Genomic DNA, 21,557 nt, shown 5'->3' with positions numbered 1-21,557 from the left:
GGAAGAACAATCTTAGTCACTTTTTCAATGAACCCCAGTTAACGATGCCATCTGGTAGCATATTGTACAAGCTTTCTGATGAACAGTCAATTTCAGGTAAAAACGATCTGAGTCACATCGAACCAAGGCCCTTCTGAAATGGCCTCCCAAACAAATACAAGTCCATCGTATTTATTTGACCTTAATTTGGTTGAAAAGTGGAAGTCAGTTGTTGTACTGGTAATTATGATTCATATTAAACATCATTTTGAAGCTGTAATTAAACCCACTCATTGTTGTTAATTCTGTTCTCGTCAAGCATTCTTGTCCAAAAGTCTATTTTGCCTTTTATGCGAAAAGACAAAAATGTGACTTACATTGTTCTTCCCCTGAACTCATCATTTGAATAAGACTCACATTATTACATCTTTCTTCTTTGTAAATCATTGTTTTGTTGTTCATTTTGAGTGAAGCCTGCAATAAAATTCACAGGCCCTGGACTGTACAGACCAGATCCATTCAATTGATTTGATATTTTTTGTTAATAGCTTGCAATGTCTGTGTAGTTTTTGTCTTGTCCACAGGGAGCCACGGTGTAAGACGCTGACTCGCTAGCCTGGAGGTCGGGTATTCGATCCCTGCATTGGCCAAGAAAGTTCATCTTGATTTTCTGACATGGTTTCCCTTTGTCAGTGGTGCATGACGGAGGGCCTGACAAGGACAGCCGTCTAGTCGTTTGGATTTTACGAAAAACCAAGATCCTGTGTATACATTAGCGTTTACGTAAAAGATCCCTTGGCAGTTGGAATTCGATATAAGAGTAGGCCAGAGTGCCGCTGCCTGGGCAAACTGTCCCTCATAGTACACTGTATGACGTATGCCCGTTTTCATTAGCCCAGTCGGAGCAGAACAGTAGGTAGGATGTTAAACCCCATTTCATTTTGTCTTGACACTTATTACTATTAGAATATTCATATCATAAAATCACCATTCATTGTGGCCACTGTTATAAAATAGCCTTAAAAAAAAAACAGCTACGGAACTACGTCCGGAAGGCATGAAGAATAAAGATGTAAATGTTAAGGCAAGAAAGTGGTTACAGTCAAAGCTACTAATTACACAGGTCATCATGTTTCTCAATGTCTTTTTTCATAAATGTCTCTCAATATTCACAAACAGAATATAATGATCACCTTGCGGGAGTATTGGCTGAATTCTCGGCAATATCACGATAGACCATTAGTAATGATAAGCCCAAATACTAGACACTAGATGCTAATGACGCATTATTTTGACGCTACTGTCTGTGCTCGATGCTTAGGGCTTTTACAAACATTATATACCAACATAAATAACTTTAACTGGATTGAAGTCTGAGATGGGGAATTAGTGAAAACAAGAAGTGGGCCATAGCCAGAAAGAATACAGTTCTAAAGTCAAGGAGAAGTTGAATAAATATATGTATTTGAAAAATAGGGCCCAAGGAATCGGCTAAGAGGAGTTTTGAAAGGGGGTTCATGCCTTGGTTTCTGGTAGTGGTTCAAACAAGTCAATATAACTTTTCTATCTGCACCTGAATTCAATTCTGTAAATATGTTTATCTTTCCTCTTGACATATAATACAACTTCTCACAAATACAGCACCAACAGAAAAATATTACCCATTGAAACAATTACCATAAAACATCAATCCGGCAGAAAGAAATGCTGTTTTCTGTTGAAAAAACAAAGAACACTGATGTCATGGCTCTGCTCTCTTATGCTAGGTTGTGATGCGTTGTGATAGGATTGTCCCTATTGAGTCCCCGATCTGGTATGTACAGATACATGTACGTTTGGATATGTTTCGATAAGATCAACATGATTGCTAAGAATGACCTCAATATTTGATAAGACCTGATAGGATAACCAAGATTAAAACCACGATTGAATCGTAATAGTGGGAAGCTAGCATTACTGACTTACGTCAAGGTGTGGGTGAAATAGATTTCATTATTCTCAATGCTGTTTCAGTTGAAAATCAGAGCAAAGGACACTTACATCTTATGACACTGCTCTGTTAATGACTGGTGTGAAGGTGTAGGTCATATAGATTTTATCACTCTCAATCTTTGTTGATCAGAGCCTGCGCTACCAGCAGATTTAATTCAGATCTTACAATGTAATGCTTGTTTCTTATACACCTTCTTCACTCAGGTTTAAATAATAAAAGCAGTAGCCAAGAAAATATTGTTACTAAAGGCAAGTGACCTTGTCTTGAAAAACAAAATCTCTTAGACGGATAAAAAATGAAATTGAAGAAGCGAAATTGCAACCACCAAGCTTGTAATAATGAAAAGATTAAACTTTTGTTCCTTATATAACTTGGTCAACCATACACTCTGGTCATGAATTAGTGTCGCTTCTGTAGGAATTATAAGAAAAAAGCAAGAGAATTTAAAAAGAAAAAAGAATATAAAAAGTTTGAGATCACTCAGTAATTGGACACAAAAAATACTTGATCTGTTTTCAAGGAGAAAAAAAAGTTGATATGTTTTTAATCAAGCAATTACTCCGAGATCAAGACATGCTATTTTGAAAGAATGTGTCGACAACATTGACGTTTTCTCGTTGCATTATGATTTCAACGACGTTATTTGTTGGCGTAATAATGTTTATTATTACATCACGGCAGAAGTCACTGCGAGTCATGGCCCTCTTATTTCCCTTGTCCAATTATATCAGTAACGCTGCACTTAGGAGTATTATTGAAAACGTGATTGGTGAACAGAAATTCAACGAGGAGTCGTTTCGACATTATTGATAAACGTTTAACTCTTCATGATTTGGTGATCAGCTTGCAAATGGAATGACTACAGAATACAGACTGTCATGTTTATTGTACATTTGATACAATAGTTTAAGACCTGTCTGTTTTCCAGACTTGATTCGTTGTATTTAAGATGCCTTACCAAGTATCGTATATATCTATATAATAATACATATTCTTATTGTGAAGTATGGCTGTACGATGGGAATGTTTAATGGGCTTGAAGATATACTTACTTTGTCTAAATTGTGAGTCTCGAGCAGTCGTTCATACTTTAATAATCATTAATTACGTTGTATAGAGGGACACATCATGATTTAAGGCTAATAAATTACTTTCTTATTAAAATCTTGATCTGCGTCAAAGTCGTAGGATTCTGATGTAGATAAAAGCACCCATTTAATGGGATTCTTCTTACTTGAAAGAAAACAAAGACCATAATTTCCGTATGTAATTAATAGAAGGGTGTTTTGAAGTTGTAACCTATTTTGATAATTACAGACAGTCTGAATATGATTAAGAATTTAAAGTTTAAAATCTTTGATGGTGTGTGACATTTTAATAAATTGGTCTGTTTGACTGAATTAAAAAATTATCTTTTATACATCTACAGTAGTCACCTTTCATCATGAGTTTATGTATATAAATGTATATTAACATCCTTATTTCTCTGCAAGATGAGGCCAGCGTCATCATTAACCTGGTTGGTGCCAAAATTCTAGATATTAACCCTATTTAATTTTGTGGGGTTGGATGGTCGAATTGTTAGAATTGTATGTCATTGAGTCAACTGGCATGGTTTTGATTCCCCGGTTGTACAAATCCAACCTTGTGGATTTTCTGCAGGTCCACCGGTTTCCTCCTACTGTTACAGATCCCTACACGCTAGCAATTCTTGAAATGAAAATTGAATATGTTATTCCCAAAATGACCTAGTTGTGTCAAGTGGAGGTTAAACCCCATCTCTCTCTCTCTCTCTCTCTCCCTCCCACCCTATTTCATTTAATTTCTCCATAAGAATTGCGGTTTGTATTTTCTGTGCTTCATTGGCCCATCATGCAGTCAGAACAGAACAGTAAGAAGTTAAATAAATATTATACAATGGTATCCCAATGGATTCTACAGTCATTAATAAGAGAAACGATTATGATCGTTCTTGAGACTATGCTTTCACAGTGCTGTCACCCTCAATTACCCAATAGGTTCACATAACTGCGTGCATTCACACTAAATAAATTACCATTTGTTATATTTAGTAGACAAAATGGATTAAGTCCATTTGGTGGCTATATTATTAAAACACTAAATTTAAACTATGTGTAGGCCTACCGTTCTTCCAAAATGACAGACGGATATGCAATATCAGTTCTTATGTTATAACAAAGAGTGGTTTTGAATCCCCGGTTGTACGTGACAAGGAGTAGGGTCGCCTGTCCAACCTTGTGGGTTTTCTCCGGGTCCTCCGGTTTCCTCCCACTGCTAAAGACCCCTACGCGCAAGCGAATTATTGAAATAAAAAAATAAACCGTATGTTAGTCCCGAAATGACCTAGTTTGTGTCGACTGGACGTTAAACCCCATTTCTCTCTCTCTATATAACAAAGAGTTTGTTTTGAAAATACCAAAGAAAAAATGATGAAACCAGGTCAATAATTTTTGAACAATTTGTATTTTTTTTTGTTACAAAATAAGATACATGTGGGTATAAGGATCCAATATAAAACTAGTTCTGGGCTCATCATTGAAGTTTGTATTGCTGTAGCAAGCAAAGAACAGTTGGCATCAGCCAGAAACTTTGAAGTAGTTACTCTCTGACCAGGGAAGTAAAAACAAAAGCACTGCAGAAGTTTTCTTATCCTGTAGGGTCAGCCAGCATCATAGAGGGTCTAATGTCCACTCGCATTCCTTTTTCCTCTTTTCTGCTTGTGCACAGTTCGTTTGTGACCGGAATCCGCTGTTCATGACTGCAATTTGACAAAGCTTGCTGTAAACAACAGGGTTGTTTTAGACAAAGTCAAGCTTGTTTCCTGCGAAACAGTGTCAGGGAAGGAAAGTAGACATGTCGCTGCTGAATTTGAAAGAAATAAGGCAATTAGGTTTTCTGGCAGGCGACTAGTATTTCATTGATACTCGTCCTGTTGAGCCAGGTGCTGTATAACTAGATGTTACATGTACAATAAACCCTCATTTAAAATATTTTCATTTGTATTTTCAGATTTATTCGAAGGAACCAGAACGACAACACTTCGTAAGCTGGCAAACCTTGGTGGAGCTCAAACACTGGACTGTCAGCTCAAGTACCCTCGGAACAACCCCATTCCATATATTATACAGTGGAAGAAAGATGGCTTAGCACAACCAATATTTATAAAATACGATGGCTACCCTGCCCAAATACCACATCATCAGTATCGTAATCGTTTAGCTTTAAAAGATGAGGTATCTTTAGAGATATCTCAGATACAAGCTAATGATGAAGGGTGGTATGAGTGTAACACCATATTTATTGATGGAGCTGAAGAAACAACAGTTAATGGATCATGGATTTATCTCACTGTTCACTGTAAGTACTGGGTATGTTTTTTGACTCACAAACACTTGTATCCCTTAAACACACCATACAATCCATATTTGGTCCCAATACATGTACCACTGTATAAATGAAATGAGGTTAAACAACCTTCTGTTCTGCTCCGAACATGGCTAATAAAGACATGCATACACCATACAGTGTGCTATGAGGGAAATTTTGCCCGGACAGCGGCGCTACAGCCTACTCTTACATCGACTTCCAATTGCCAAGTGATCTTTTACGTGCATGCCAATATGTACACAGGACCTTGGTTTTCCGTCCCATCTGATGGACTAGACAGCTGTCCTTGTTAGGCCCTCTGTCCTGCATCACAGATAAGGGGGAACCACGCCTGAAAATCTGGATGAACTTTCTCAGCCAATGCAGGGATTGAACACCCGACCTCCAGGCTAGTGAGCACCACTGTATAAAGGTTATAGTGTTGCACTTCTGTTAAAGCTCAGATTGTCATTTGAGGAATTTGTGAAAGTTGAATCTCTGAAAGGAATGTAACTTGAAAGATATCGATTCTGCTCAGTATTTACAAATAAATTGACAATGTGCAACATTTGGCCTCCTATTCATACATAAAAACAAGCCCAAGCAACCTACAAATGGTGGGTAAAATCTTTTGAAAGACTACTGTTGAATTTTGGTTTGCTTTCTTAATTAAATGTCAAATATTCAATTAGAAAGCTGTGGAAAATTAAGGAATTGTCCAAAAAATGTAACAGTCCATGGCTCTAAGAAGGATATGCATTCTTGTCAACATAAAGTACATTTATTTGGTGGGGAGGTGGTTATCTGATCATGTACATGTACATCCAGATCCTCATTGGGGCCTGTGATCCTCAAAATATTAAATCTAGACCCACATGTATGTGTAGCTTTATTTTACACAACCTATTCAATATGCACCTCTGAAAATCCTTAAATTTACTGAACAATCACATCACAATGCAGTCCAAGCCTGATGCTTCCAGGTGGTACATCATGTTTTAATAAGAACTTGAAGTGACAAGTGATATACTTGACAGTGGATAAAGTGGCAATAAGCTTATTCCAGTTAGAATAATTTACTGTCATTAATCACGCTAACTGTTAAATATGATTATTGATTAAAAATTGGAGCAGCATAAACACTGTTTAATAAACCACACTCAAATAATGTCCTTTCCTAATTAAATATAAACAAACATGATTTTCATTGCTAACTCATTTAAAAAGTTGGATATTATCAAATGATTATTTGAGATAATGTAGGTTGTTTTCCGCAGGAGGCTATAAATTGCAAAATTATGTTATTCTTTAACATCTTTCAAAGATACGACATGATTTGAGTTATTCAGATTGATGATAACAATATTACTACTTCATTTAGATTGTGATACAGTATTCAAAATGTATTGCATTCTGATATTAAATCAAAATTCAATTAAATTCAGTGAGACTTATAATGAATCAGTTAGTCGCATGATCAAAAATAGAAGTACTTCTGTAGGGTTATACAGACAGTTCAAGAATCGTAGTTAAGTACATTTTAGTACAGTGTAGCAAGTTCCATCGTCACAGTTCTTCCTTTTTCAAATCAAAAAGTTTGGTTAAAGGGTAATACAAATGTGATTGTCACTATTGTTAGCTTATAAAATCTGGGGCCTGTTTCACGAAATCTTAACTAAAGATAAAATCAAAATTTTAGTAGATACTTCAATTTTGATTGGCTAAACACTAAAATCAACCTAATATTATCCAATCAAATTACTAAAATTTGGATTTTATCTTAGTTAAAATTTCATGAAACAGGCCCCTGGATTTGAAATTGGGTTCAGTGCTTTACATTTTTGCACCAACTGTACGTACTAACTATGACAGGTATATGTCATCCTACATTGTACATGCTGTGAGTGACAATGTACCTGCACAGTGGCAAATTGGGGATTGAACATTAATGACATTGCTTGTAAAAGACAAACTCTGATAATGCGTTTCTGTGAGTTCACACGAATTGCGGATGTTATTAAATTTAAGAGTTGCAAAGTCACATGTGTTTCAATGTTTTCTTCCTCAATCTGTAAATCTAAAGGGAATAGTAAAAGCTTTTATTGTGGACATAAAACAATATTGCACGTTTTACTGGTGCATCAACACACCTGCTGCCATTAAAAGTAAGCTTCAGAAGAAAAAAAACAACCTATGTCGATCTTCAGAAAGTTCTACATTAGGATCTTGTCGATTGAAAATCTCCCATTCACCCCCCTAAAAAATTGCTGGAGTTAAAAGATTTCGTAACTTATACTGTGCATTTACTTAGAACTTAATATTTTTTTCTCTGTATTTTATTGCAAGATCTGTTTTTACAATGAGACTAAAATCTTAAATCTTTGTAATAATGTTTTTAAAAAGCAAAAAAAAAAAAAATCACCAACATTCCATGCAAAGATTGACAAAAACAATAATAGAACCATTGTCTTATTAAAATAGTGAACCTGTCACCAGTTCTGTAGAACAGTTTGTAAGTAAAGGAAGTTACACATGCATGCCGCAATAATGGAGCTTGAAAAAATTTTGTCAAGAAAAACACCCAACAGACTCACAACGTTGCAATTTTATTGTTTTACTTGTAGTATTATTTAGTGACAAAGATTGTTCTGATGTGATTTCTCTTGTAATGTTGGTCGATGAATAAATCAGAGGTTATTTTCCAGGTTTGTGCACATCTTAGGTCAAAATGTCCATTATTTGAAAAGCGTAATCCAGGTTTTCATTATCGTTCCACAAGACAGCCCCCTAGAATGATGGAAACCAAGTCGGCTGCATTTTCAACAAATAAATTTCTTTATGCATCTGTCAGGCTATTCCTTCCTTTGCTACATCTGGCTGTAGGCAACGTTATCCTACAAAGCCTCCAGGGGATTGCCCATCGACCAACTTAAATTGACATTCTATTTTTCCAATAGAAAATTAAATCGACACGCGTTGTCGAGTAATACGCAGGATTTTCTATAAACACTCGCCTTCGCCTTTCATTTGTTTCAAGCTACACAACTGTCTATTGTAGATCAGGGAAGGGTTTTAGTCAATTCCTGCTCAGTACAAACAGATTTACTCTAAATGATAGTAATTTGATTGACTTTCAACATTTGACATGAACCTTTTTGTACTTTTATTTTGTTATTGGGGACAGTTATAAGCCAACAACTGTGAAATCCTTTCTCTTTGTGTTGTATATTTAATATGTTTTACATCTTATACCAACTGATTACCAAATATTTTAGATTATTTAATACTTCTATTTATGTTTATGAGATTTAAAAAAAAAGTTGCTTACTCCGTTTGACCAGAATGCATTTGCCAAAAATGACTGAATAACCATTTTCACATTGAGAATAAATATTCAGGTTAAAATACTATATTATAAGATATTATATTATAAGATATTTTATATTCAACAATGTCGGCAGAAACAAGATTATCATTGGGCGTCAGATTGCAGAGGTTTTATGAAATGACTTTCTCACATTAGCATTGTTCGACTGTTTACGTCATTGAGATAAATCTCGTCACCAACATACATGTACATGTAGCTGTAGAGGAAGGTGTCACAATTTACCAAATCTTATTTAAAATGTATGTGAACATACAGCCTTGTAGTAAGGTGCTAGCTCACGAAACAGGAGGTCCATGTGATCAGTCAGTGTGGTACAGGACAGATGGCCCAGCCAGGAAAAAGCAGCTACTCCTGATGCTACGAAAAAAAAGAGATCCACATGTGTGCTTACTCGTTGGGGTGGAAATAAAAAAAAATTTTGACTGCTGGAATTTGTTGTAGATTGGTAAATGCTGCTAAGCAGACAATATTTCCCTTATGGCTGCAGTTGGTGTTGAAAAGTAGAACCTTAAACCCAATTTCATTTTCATTTGACCAGATGCATATCTGTGAGGCATACATCTGTAATTGACAGTCAGTCTGTGTTAAGACTGTAGTTATGTATAGACATGTACATGTATCGACAAGTCATTCTGTTCAAAAAGACATTTCCAGGATGCTGATGATTCAGTTGTAAAATTAAATCATCAGATAGAATTTCTTGAGGGTATTGGTGGTGTTATCGTCGGCTCAAAATGAACACATATTATTTCTAACTGGTATCATACTGTCCTTTTATAAGCTTAAGTGATACTTGGAATGCGACAGAGTAGAACCTGGCTTAATACGTATTATCCAGTCTGTTGACTTGATTAACCAGTTATTATACAAAGCAGACTCTCTGGAACTAATAGAGCCCAACAACAAATGTTCAATTTTAACCTGATTGGTAGAATTAAGTAATAAAGTCTGGCCTGCAAGCCAATGACTAGCTCGAAGTTGTGTAGTTTTTGTGATTCTGTGGTTTTTTTTAGTGATTTCTCATTTGGCTTTGGTAGTATTTTGCATGAATGAACAATTTGGATGTCTGATTACGTTGGACAACCAGTCTCACCGGACTGTAAAAAGTTAATACATCTTGTTATGTGTAAATTTGTTCTGGCTCCCTCATGACGTTATTGGTTCAATGACAATTCTTCTGTCTCAATGTCTGTTTGTCTCAATTTTTACCTACACGTGGTAATGATTGGAATATATAATTTCAAATACTGTGTTGTTATTGCTGGTATTCAGTAACATCTGTTAATGCCTCAAGGAAATTGCAAATTTATATTGAATTTGTGATGCATTTGTGGGCAGAAAAGGAAAAAGATCCTTGAATTAATTGAAAGGAAGTAATCCTCAAGCAACAAACTTGTTAAGACCGGTTGTTACTGAAATGAAATGGGGTTGATCATCCCACTGTTCAGTACCAACTGGTCTAATGATGAAGGAAGACAGGTTGATAAAGGACAGTTGTAGGATACAATCCTGGATTAAAACCACTCGAGTTGAGCATTACTACCTTTGAATATTAGTTGATGAACAAGTGTAACCTTGAATTATGTATCATAAGGTCTGACATTGAGTCAACTGGCGGGGTTTCGAATCCCCGGTTGTACGTGACAAGGAGAAGGGTCGCCTGTCCAACCTCGTGGGTTTTCTCCGGGTCCTCTGGTTTCCTCCCACTGCTAAAGGCCCCTACGCGCAAGCGAATTATTGAAATAAAATTGAACCATGTGTTAGTCCCGAAATGACCTAGTTTGTGTCGAATGGACTTAAACCCCATTTCTCTCTCTCTTGAATTATGTGTTACAATACAGATTGAGAGAAATGATTTTAATTGCATTAAATTTGACCTACATTAATTATCAGTTGTATTGATTTCCATAGTTGTCTGTATCATAACAATATGTGACCACTGATAGCAAAATGAGTTCCATCATAAATCAGGTTAAAGTTAAAGTATAACACACCTCAAAGTAGTAAAATATCAATTATTACAATATTATTGGTTGAAATGAAATGGGGTATAACATCCTATATTTCTGTCCCAACAGTGCAGTAATAAAAATGTACGGCACAGTGTGCTACATGTATGAGGGAAACTGTTCCCACATACTCTTCATCACAGTCCACCTTTCAAGGGTTCTTTCATGTGCACACTAACGACTAGAAACTGTTCCTTGCCAACAACTCCGTCCTACATCACTGACAAGGTAAATCCATGCTTGTATCTAACCCTGAGACAACATCTATACTCACTGAGCTACCCTGACTCAACATTCTAATCAATGTCGTAGATTAACATACATTGTACTATCGGATCATTGTATTGTATCTGTCTGTGTTTTTAAAACTTTTAGAATAGAATATGATATGGCAGATTATAAATTCCATGGAGATTATACATTTAAGATCTGTCAACAATCCACCTGTGTGGTTTCTAGCTTTCAATTGTGTGACAAAGTGTAGGGTCGTCTGTCTAACCTCATGGGTTTACTTGAGGTTCCCACTGCTCAAGATGGCTGCACAGGCAAAACCTATTAATGCTAATGAAGTACGATTTTATCCGTTTATAATTGAGTTCATTCTCCATGTTGAACTGACGATGTAAATTATAGAAAGGAAGTTAATTGCTGTTTAATATCGATGAAAGGAAAGGGAAGTGTTGGTTCAAGAAACGGGAACCACTGGCTTCCTGTCACTACTGACTGACAATTGACAAAATTGTCAACATGCTAAAAAAAACCGGAAACAATAGCATCTTGGTCAATTTTCTTGATGGAAGTCTTGCCATTGAAGATTTATTTCTAAGGGTTTTTTTTAGGCCTTCTGTCGTACTGTTGGCTGTCGATCTAGTTCTTGTTGGTAGATTTCCATGGTACTTAGTTGGGCCAATATTTTCAGTACCAAAGTCTACCATGCTTTAAAATGACTTGACCTCTTTGAAAAAGTAAAATATTAATAGAGTCGGTTTCATTAAATTTGATATTTCTAAAACTTGGATGTAATGCAATTTGATTTTGCATTGCAATACGCAGCCTTTGTGGGTTGCATAAATTGTGTTAAATTTACATCACACCTAAAAATTAACTTTGATTATCATCATACATCTTATTGGTTTAAGCCAGTTTATAGGATTTTTAGAAATTAACAATATGTCTAGGCAAATCTTTGGGGGAAGATTAATAATCAAAAGTTGCTTCTAGTCCTCCTCCCAGCCAGCATGCAGTTGCCATAAAAAAGAAGTTGGAGATTATGTATATATTTAGTTAATTTTTTTAAAGTGAGTGTGGGCTTTTGCATGCGGTAAAAAGCTGTTTGATATGATGCAATAATGTATTTTTAATGGTGATCTCTTTGGGCTGTAAAATATACACCATTACTTACGATTTCACATGTATAAATGACAAGCTTACATTGTTGAATTAGCAATAATGACCTGAATACAACTAACAACAACTAGTGAAATAATAATGATAGCTCTATAGAAATGGTGGAAAAAAAAGGATCCATCCCTCCATGCAACTCAGATAATGGAAAAATCATGTTTGATAAGTTTTGGTAGGAAGACATCAAAGGAATGTGTCTTTATGGCAGATCTGGTTTTATTAGAACTATAGTGCATGAGTAATACAGCTTTTAACTCTGTCATGTGAAAAATTGAATAATTTAAATGATTACCCAGGTGTAACATTAATTCAATAGTATAAAGATTTATATCTAAACTTGAATCTATATTGTTTGTAATAAAATCATTGGCATTAATTCTGAAGCTCGGATTTCAGATGTAACTGGAAATGTACATTTCTGCACTGGGCACCACTAATGGGCACAATTTCTTGAATTTAAATGTTATCATATCCATACATACATACAGGGGTTGAAATGTAGATTTCTGTATTGAATAAAGTTTGGGCACAACTAGTGGAAAGGGCACAATTTCTTGAATATGATTGCTGTCACATCCATACCCAGCGGATAAAAAAAACAACCCAGAGGTCCCATGGCCTGATGCCAATTTGAATAGTGAAGGTACCTCTAGACAGCTATCCATGAAAGTCTTTGGGGCCTCTAAAAGTTTACTGATTTGTATTTTTATTGTCATGGAGACAAAGTTTTGATAAAGGAACCTATGGATTAGATTTTAGGATTCTATTTCTTAAGTTTAGGACATTGTCCATGCCTGGTGTCGCACTCTTTTATTAGACCTAGTGAGAATGGTCTGATCACAGAAAAAATATAGATTTCAGATCTGATTAAATTTGTCTTTAATTTGCAGGGGTTGGGGGGGGGGGGGTGTCAGTGGTTGAGTTAAGTTACAAGTGAAGAAGAAGTAAAAACATAAAAGTTGGCATGCATGTATGTTCATGGTAATCGCGGTAATGAATGTAAAACTCCATAACAACTTTCTTGACCTGAGGGTGAGAACTCTCTTGTATCAGAATTGTAAAAAAAACATGTTACGAGACCCTTGCCACTCGAAGATTACAGCTCATGTTGAATAATAACTTGTTGAAATTTAAGCCCTGTGTACGGTATGTATGACCATGATCAATATTGGCCAATCGAAATAGATTACTCTCGCTTACAATAGTTCTTAATACGCTTTAACAGTTTCACTACAATTATAATTGTGTGAAAAACGATAATTATCCCAAATCGTGAACAGATTATAGATTGAGAAGAAAAAAAATAGAGAGACGCTAAAATGAGTTGTCGCTTGTTACCATATTAAAAAAAGATATGGAATTCAAAACACCATGTGGTTAATGGGGAAGATTAAGCGTAATTGTTTGTCAAAAACTGATTTAAAAGCCTGATACAAGAATTTATCAATTATTATTCGCTACTGGAGAAAGATGGTAATAATGTGTTGGTTAAAAAATACAATGTTGTAAGGAGGTATAGATTGGAGATTGGTTTCCGTTTTATTGTGTTAAGAATATTGCTTTAATCCCTTGCTGACGAGGCTTTTACAGTTGTCAGTAGGTTGGGGGTGATTTTTTTTACAGTATTATTAACCAGTGAGGAGATATTTATTGATTCCATTTAAAATGTTGGAAGAATAGAAGATAATATGACGATTATAGCTTGGTGGTGTGAGGAAGCAACATGGAGATTCTACATGATTACATCTCAATCTCAATATAACTCTGGTATATTTCACTCAAAAGCGATGTTTTCTATTAAAGAGAGAGAGATGAAACTTTGATTAAGATGCAATCTTTGATACAGCTGCGTATAATACAAGAGCTTTAACAGCTAGATCCTGGCAAGTGTCATGACCCAAAATGTATTTGCAATTCCTACTGATATTTATTTAAAGAATGATTCTGGTATCTTTGAAACCTGTACTCATTTTGGAAATGCATGTATTTTAGATTGTACGTAGGTGTCTGTCACTGATGCAAGTGTCCTGGCTTTCATTCCAGGATTGTGTCTGACAGCGAGGAGAAAGACTCCCGCCAAACCCCTTGGGTTTTCTTTGGTTCTGTTATTTCCTTCACTGGTAAAGGCCTCTACATGTACTTGCAAGTAAATAATGAAAATGAAATTTACTATATGTTAGTTCCAAAATGACCTACATGTAAGCTGCGTGAGTGAATGATATTGATAAGTTCTTTTCTATCTCTCTCTGCAACAGCAAATTGAAAACAACATTTTTTATATTTCATCTTAACCCCCCCCCACCACTCACTGAAGGAGACAGTGATGACTTGGATATTTCCGAGATTTAAAGCTACAATTAGATTTCATTGTGTATTATTGAACTTCTAAGTGGAAAATTCTGATTTAATCAGTAATTGGATTGCAATAAATCAATAAGAATGAGTTTTAGAATAAGTGATATTGATATTTAGATTGTATTATAACTGATCACAGACAATAGAAAAGAAGTAAATTAAAGAAATCAAGATTTTTATGGAGTTCTTCTTTTTGATCAATAGGAGATAACACTACCATATATAGATTTAAAACCATTCCGTCACTGCCTGCGATTCTAGCGTGACTAATGCTACATGGGTAATTGACAAGAAACATATGAAGCGTAAATTAACTTGGGTTCGGCAAATTTTGATAATAAGAATGAAAGTAAGCTGTAATGATCTCTTATTGGTCGATATTCATCTAATAATCCAATAGGAAGCATTGTTAAAAATATAATTATCCAACTGAAAGCTTTGTTATAAATGCAATTATCCAATAGGAAGTTTTGATGTAAATATGATTAAGATTCCTTTGTAGTTTGATTGACCTTTGTATCTCTATTTCAAACAGAAAATGAAAGTAGCGGGCATCAAAAGCTTTGCATTTTTTTATTAACAAATTACATTACAATATCGGTTTTATGATATTGTAGTGTGCTGAGTTTTTTCGCTGGCACAATAAAGTTCTCTGCTGTTAAGAATGAGTGATTGATAGGTCTGGGGAGATGAAAGAAAATTCGAACAGAGATCACGATTAATCTGTTTTTTGTTGATTACTAATCACTGTATCTGATTATTGTGTGTTATTTTTGTCAAACAACAATGGCTTTATTAATAATTACCATATGATCATAACATAATACATATTGTTATTATCAGGAATTGAATTGATATACCGGTACCGGAAATTTTCTTTGCACAATAATGAAGTCACTATTAAAAGATTTGAATAGGAAGTCAAGGGACAAATAAAAGAATAGTCTGACAAACAACAGACACCTTAGAGCGAAGTAAGTCATTGGAAACAATAAAATCATACCAAGGGCTCCAATGGCTGGGGAAAACTTGACAGTAAACACCCACTACGTATATACTTGACATGTCTTCATTAGCCCAGTTGGAGCAGAACAGTAGGAAGTTATACCCCATTTCATCTTGTATATACTTAACCGAAAAGATGCCTAATTTCAGGGACACTTTTAAAACAAGAAGCCTAATTTCAGGTACACTTATGCCTAATGTCAGCGACATTTCTAAAACCATATGCCTAATTTCAGGAACACTGTCTTCTAAAACAAACAAGATGCTTAATTTCAGGGACATCTCTTGAAACAAGATAGCTATTTTCAGGGACACTTCTGAAACAACATGTAAAGTACATTTCACTGTTTCTTGAACTAAGGCAACATATCAAAATGCAGAGTGGATGCATGTTAAATGAAAGTATCTAAACCAAACATAGAATATTTCATAAAAAGATAACATTTTGGTAATATTTGAAGCAATCATCCACAAAATGGGTCATTTCTGAATTGGTTCCGCTGTACAATCAATAGTAGTTCTGTGCTTGAAATATAAAATTGTAACAAAAACTTGTTAGATATGAGAAGTGGTATCTGTTATTCTAGACTTGTTAGATATGATGACTCCTCGAATGATAAGTGGTATTGAGTGGTCTAAGGCATTCGCTGTAGATCATGAGGTCTGTCAATGAGTCATGTGGCATGGTTTCGATCCCATGCTTGTACGCCTGCCCTACCTTGGGGATTTTCTCTAGGTCCTCCAATTTCCTGTCACTGACAAAGATCCCTACATGCAAGCAAATTTTTGAAATAGAATTGCACCACATGTTAGTCACAAAATGACCTATAGTTTGTGTCAAGCGAGCGTTAAAACCCATTTCTCTCTCTATTCCTTGTTAACTGAATTGAATACATGACAGTGCAGTAGGATTTACAGAGGGTCATCGATTTGATCTTGTCTAGTACATGATTTAACAGTACAGATGAATGCAGTAAATCAGATCTAACAACAGTACAGATGAATGCAGTAAAACAGATCTAACAACAGTACAGATGAATGCAGTAAACAGATCTAACAACAGTACAGATGAATGCAGTAAAACAGATCTAACAGTACAGATGAATGCAGTAAAACAGATCTAACAACAGTACAGATGAATGCAGTAAAATAGATCTAACTACAGTACAGATGAATGCAGTAAAACAGATCTAACAACAGTACAGATGAATGCAGTAAAACAGATCTAAGAGTACAGATGAATGCAGTAAAATAGATCTAACAACAGTACAGATGAATGCAGTAAAACAGATCTAACAACAGTACAGATGAATGCAGTAAAACAGATCTAACAGTACAGATGAATGCAGTAAAATAGATCTAACAACAGTACAGATGAGTGCAGTAAAACAGATCTAACAACAGTACAGATGAATGCAGTAAAACAAACTAACAACAGTACAGATGAATGCAGTAAAACAGATCTAACAACAGTACAGATGAATGCAGTAAAATAGATCTAACAACAGTACAGATGAATGCAGTAAAACAGATCTAACAACAGTACATATGAATGCAGTAAAATAGATCTAACAACAGTACAGATGAATGCAGTGAAACAGATCTAACAACAGTACAGATGAATGCAGTAAAATAGATCTAACAACAGTACAGATGAATGCAGTAAAATAGATCTAAGAGTACAGATGAATGCAGTAAAATAGATCTAACAACAGTACAGATGAATGCAGTAAAATAGATCTAACAACAGTACAGATGAATGCAGTAAAACAGATCTAACAACAGTACATATGAATGCAGTTAAATAGATCTAACAACAGTACAGATGAATGCAGTAAAATAGATCTAACAACAGTACAGATGAATGCAGTAAAACAGATCTAACAGTACAGATGAAGGAAGTAAAATAGATCTAACAGTACAGATGAAGGAAGTAAAATAGGTTAAATACATTTTGCTGTTACTTAGTGGGATTTGATAGGATTTCATACATCTTGCTCATTACTAAAAGGAATAGTGACTTCAGAATGGCTAAGAATATAATAAGCCTGATATTTCCCCATGATTTGCTCAGAGGCATTTTTAGTTTGTTATCATGGAGTCAGTAAGACTGTTCTTGACTTGTGTTATTGGAAGTCGTCACTAATATAAGCAAGCTTATTAATTCCCTGTGACACATATTGCCTTCTTCCATAGTTAAATTATTGCAGTAAAAGACGACAGCATGGAAAAATAACTTGTGTATGAATTGGAAGAAATTGAGGTTGTGATATGGTTAAGGAAGTACTGAGGCAAACAATCCATTTTCTTTCAAATGTAAACAGTAGGATTATTTCACAATTATTCTCATTATTCTTAATTAATTACTCAACACTACTCTAGAAACTAAACAGTTATAAACCCAACACCCATTATCTAATCTAGACAGACCCTTTAAACTACACAACAGTAGAAAGCCAATGGTTTTCTAGAATTCTCAACAGATTTGAACAGTCTAATTTGCAACAATGGTTTGAAACTAAACATTTTAACAGAAACTCCTGCTAAAACAACACAACTAATTGATACCCAAGATGTAGGGTTCTAGGACAATTCATCCCCGAACAGTTTGTCTCCAGACAACTGGTCCCTGAACAATTCCTACAAGGATTATTAAACAGTAGTCTTCAGGCAGGAAGGAGGGTGGGGGACTACTAATTTCTTCCTTCATTTGGCCTTCATATAGGACGAGAATAGACCTAGGGAACGAATTGTCTGGTGGGGAATTGTCGAGGGGCGTATAGTCCAAGGAGATGAATAGTCCTAGGGGATAAATTGTCTGGGGACGAATTGGCCAGAGACTTTCTCAGCCAACACAGAGAGCCATCTTGGCTTTCTCCTATTGAATTTAGAACCAGGAACTACAATTAACTGGTATAGCTACATGTAGATTGTTACTTAGCAAATTATCGAATTAAAAAAATCCATTCATTTCTTTCTCTTGTTATTCGATCAAAATTCTGAGAACTTTGTCGACTATATTAACTTGGTTGCTCCCGAATTTATTGTGCATTTATTGATAGTTTGATTGACTTTTTTTTTATTAGTCATTAATTTAACAACGAAAGTACAATATTATTTCTATCGTGATCTATTGACAGAAAACAGTCTGGCTGTTTACTCATCCAACACCTCAAACTTAGAACAAACAGCGGCTTCTTTTATTGCAACTCTTTATAAATGACGGTTTTATTATTTTCTGTAGTTAATAAGCATTTAGGATCATTAGATGCACTGGTCGTTTATATTTGGAGGTTCGACTAACGGAGTTATCTGCACCGACTGACCGATCCTCGTTTTCATACCCGTAAAAATCATTAACTTTATTATATGAAAAAAGGAGAAATATCTGCTCGTGCGCTAAACGTCAATACTAGCATGAAAAGGCATGTTTTGTCATAGAAGTTTTTAACATATTGTTATAAAAATAATGGGAGGAGACCGGAAAGTGAGCAGAAGTTCAGCGTAGGTGTCGTCAAATATTTTCGCAATGTATAGATCGCATCATTGACGAATTCCCTGATAATAGCGTTTAAATTGGCCTTTTTTAAGGTGGATTAAGCTAATTGAAGACAGAATGTAGGAGGATGCCATTTGTCTGCTCTTGAATTCACACAGTACAGTTCTATCATCTGTAGGCATCTATTTAATGTGACAAACCTTTGTGATTAGAATTAGAAGTATGTGGGAAGTTAAAGAAATTAACCCTTTATCTCTGCATTAACACAATCAATTCACTAGTTTTATTATTCTCCATTAAAAGCGGAATATTTTGCATCCTAAATTAAAAGACCATCTAAACACTGTGCACTAATTAAAATATTTTGAAAGAGTAATATTGTTTAGTTGGATGATGTTTTCTGTGAGCTACCCACGTGTCCTAGATCATCTAAACACATTACTTTGTCATGATTAAAATATTTTGAAACCTAATTGGATAGTGAGTTATGATATTACTATTATATTAGATTTGATTTTCCATAGATTTTATTGCCTGTCCAACCTTGTGGATTTACTCCGGTTCCTCCGGTTTACTCCTACTGCTAAAGACCCCTACGTGTAAGCGAATTATTAAAATAAAAAAAATAAACTGTGTGTTAGTCCCAAAATGACCTAGTTTGTGTCGAGTGGATGTTAAATGCCATTTCTCTCTCTCTCTCTCTGTCCATCTACCATAGATCTTGTAAAGGAGATACGCATTTATTGTTCTGTCCTTGATCTTTTAAATAAGATATACCCATGTATTCTTGTGCACTATTGTGAATGACATACTGTGCCCATGTATTCTTGTGCCCTAAATCTTGTAAATAACATACTGTACCCATGTATTCTTGTGTCCCAGGTCTTGTGAATAACATAGTGTACCCATGTATTCTTGTGTCCCAGGTCTTGTGAATAACATAGTGTACCCATGTATTCTTGTGTCCCAGGTCTTGTGAATAACATACTATACCCATGTATTCTTGTGTCCCATGTCTTGTGAATAACATACTGTACCCATGTATTCTTGTGTCCCAGGTCTTGTGAATAACATACTGTACCCATGTATTTATGTGCCCTAGATCTTGTGAATGGGATACTGTGCCCATGTATTCTTGTGTCCCGTCTTGTGAATAACATACTGTACCCATGTATTCTTGTACCCTAGATCTTGTGAATGGGATACTGTGCCCATGTATTCTTGTGTCCTAGATCGTGCAATTGAGATACTGCACCCATGTGTTCTTGTGTCCCTGATCTTGCAAATGAGATACTGTACCATGTAGTAGGATGTTTAACCCCATTTCATTTCATTTCTGTACCCATGTTTTCCTCTGTGCTAGATCTTGTTAACAAATAGTGTAGTAGAAGGGTGGGGGGGGGGAGTAAAGGAAAAATCCATAAGCTTTATTCACACACATTCTTTAATTAATTCTGAACTCCTGCTCAATTTTATTAACACAAATGACACACATAAAAAAAGATATTTCATGATAGTTTAAGATATTCATGTTTTTTCTTCCCCTGATAAAACCTGGTTGAAACTATATTTGCCCTCGATTCGTCAATGTCAGAGTTTTGACAGATAGCCGTGAATATGTCCGTAAAAAGTCTTGAAATATCCTTGAATTCCAGACAAGTTGGAGCAAATTCTGACATCCATGTTTTAGAACTATCATCAGCTTGTGGAATTTGGGGAAAATTAGAAGTGAGTGGTGATCAATATATTTAGATAATACGGCACCTTAAGAAGAGTATATTCATAGGCAACTGACAATTAATAGGAAAAGGTATTTGTCAATGATGAAATGACAATACAAATTAATAACTTGACCATGTGCAATTGACATTTTTCACTAAAATATGTAATTTCTCCAAGCTTAAGCCATGCTCTGACAAGAACAGCTGTCTAGTTGTTTGGAAGGGGCAGAAAACCGAGGTACCTTGTACAGATTGGTGTGTACGTAAACTCTAAAACAGGTGATCTTTGTTTATTAACGAGGCATTATATAACTTTACAAAGAAAAGGTTATGATATATTTTATATAACATATTAAACACAATAGTTCTATGGAAAACAAGTACTAAATTTTATCAGATCTGTGTATCTATATTGATGCTTGTCATTTTCAAGAATCAAACCATTGTAGAAACTATCAAACTGTATAGCATAAGTTGAACCCTGTTTCATTTCACTTCTCTATGAAGCGATATAGTATATGTCTTGTAGCGAAACGACAAGGATATCTTCCAAATCTGATTACAATATAAAACGCCGGTAATATAAAAACTTCCAGATCCTAGTGTAGTAAAGACAAGTAAAACGAAATTTTGAGCTATAAAAAACGTAACGAAATAGGATCTGTGTTTTAATCAGATTGATATCTCGGCAATTGATGGGCAGACTTTCCTTAAATACTTTATCACTACTGTACCAATAACAAAAGTTATCTCAGTTAAAATTACACATTCCACCCAATCCCACCCTTCACCAATAAAGTATTTCTGTGTCATTTTA

At 35.1% G+C, this 21,557-nt stretch overlaps 1 protein-coding gene across 3 annotated transcripts in view; it reads left to right on the top strand.

Moving 5' to 3' along the window:
• Positions 1 to 21,557, top strand: part of LOC126830741 (protein turtle homolog B) — a 194,079-nt gene that overhangs the window by 78,164 nt on the left and 94,358 nt on the right. For all 3 annotated transcript variants that reach the window (XM_050561134.2, XM_050561133.2, XM_050561136.2), the window contains exon 2: positions 5,003 to 5,350. In XM_050561134.2, the coding sequence (XP_050417091.2) occupies positions 5,003 to 5,350 (348 nt within the window). The remainder of the gene's footprint in view (positions 1 to 5,002; positions 5,351 to 21,557) is intronic.

Source organism: Patella vulgata, chromosome 8, assembly GCF_932274485.2.
Source record: "Patella vulgata chromosome 8, xgPatVulg1.2, whole genome shotgun sequence".
In the NCBI taxonomy this organism is placed as follows: domain Eukaryota; kingdom Metazoa; phylum Mollusca; class Gastropoda; family Patellidae; genus Patella; species Patella vulgata.
This window is presented reverse-complemented; position numbering and strand designations above follow the sequence as displayed.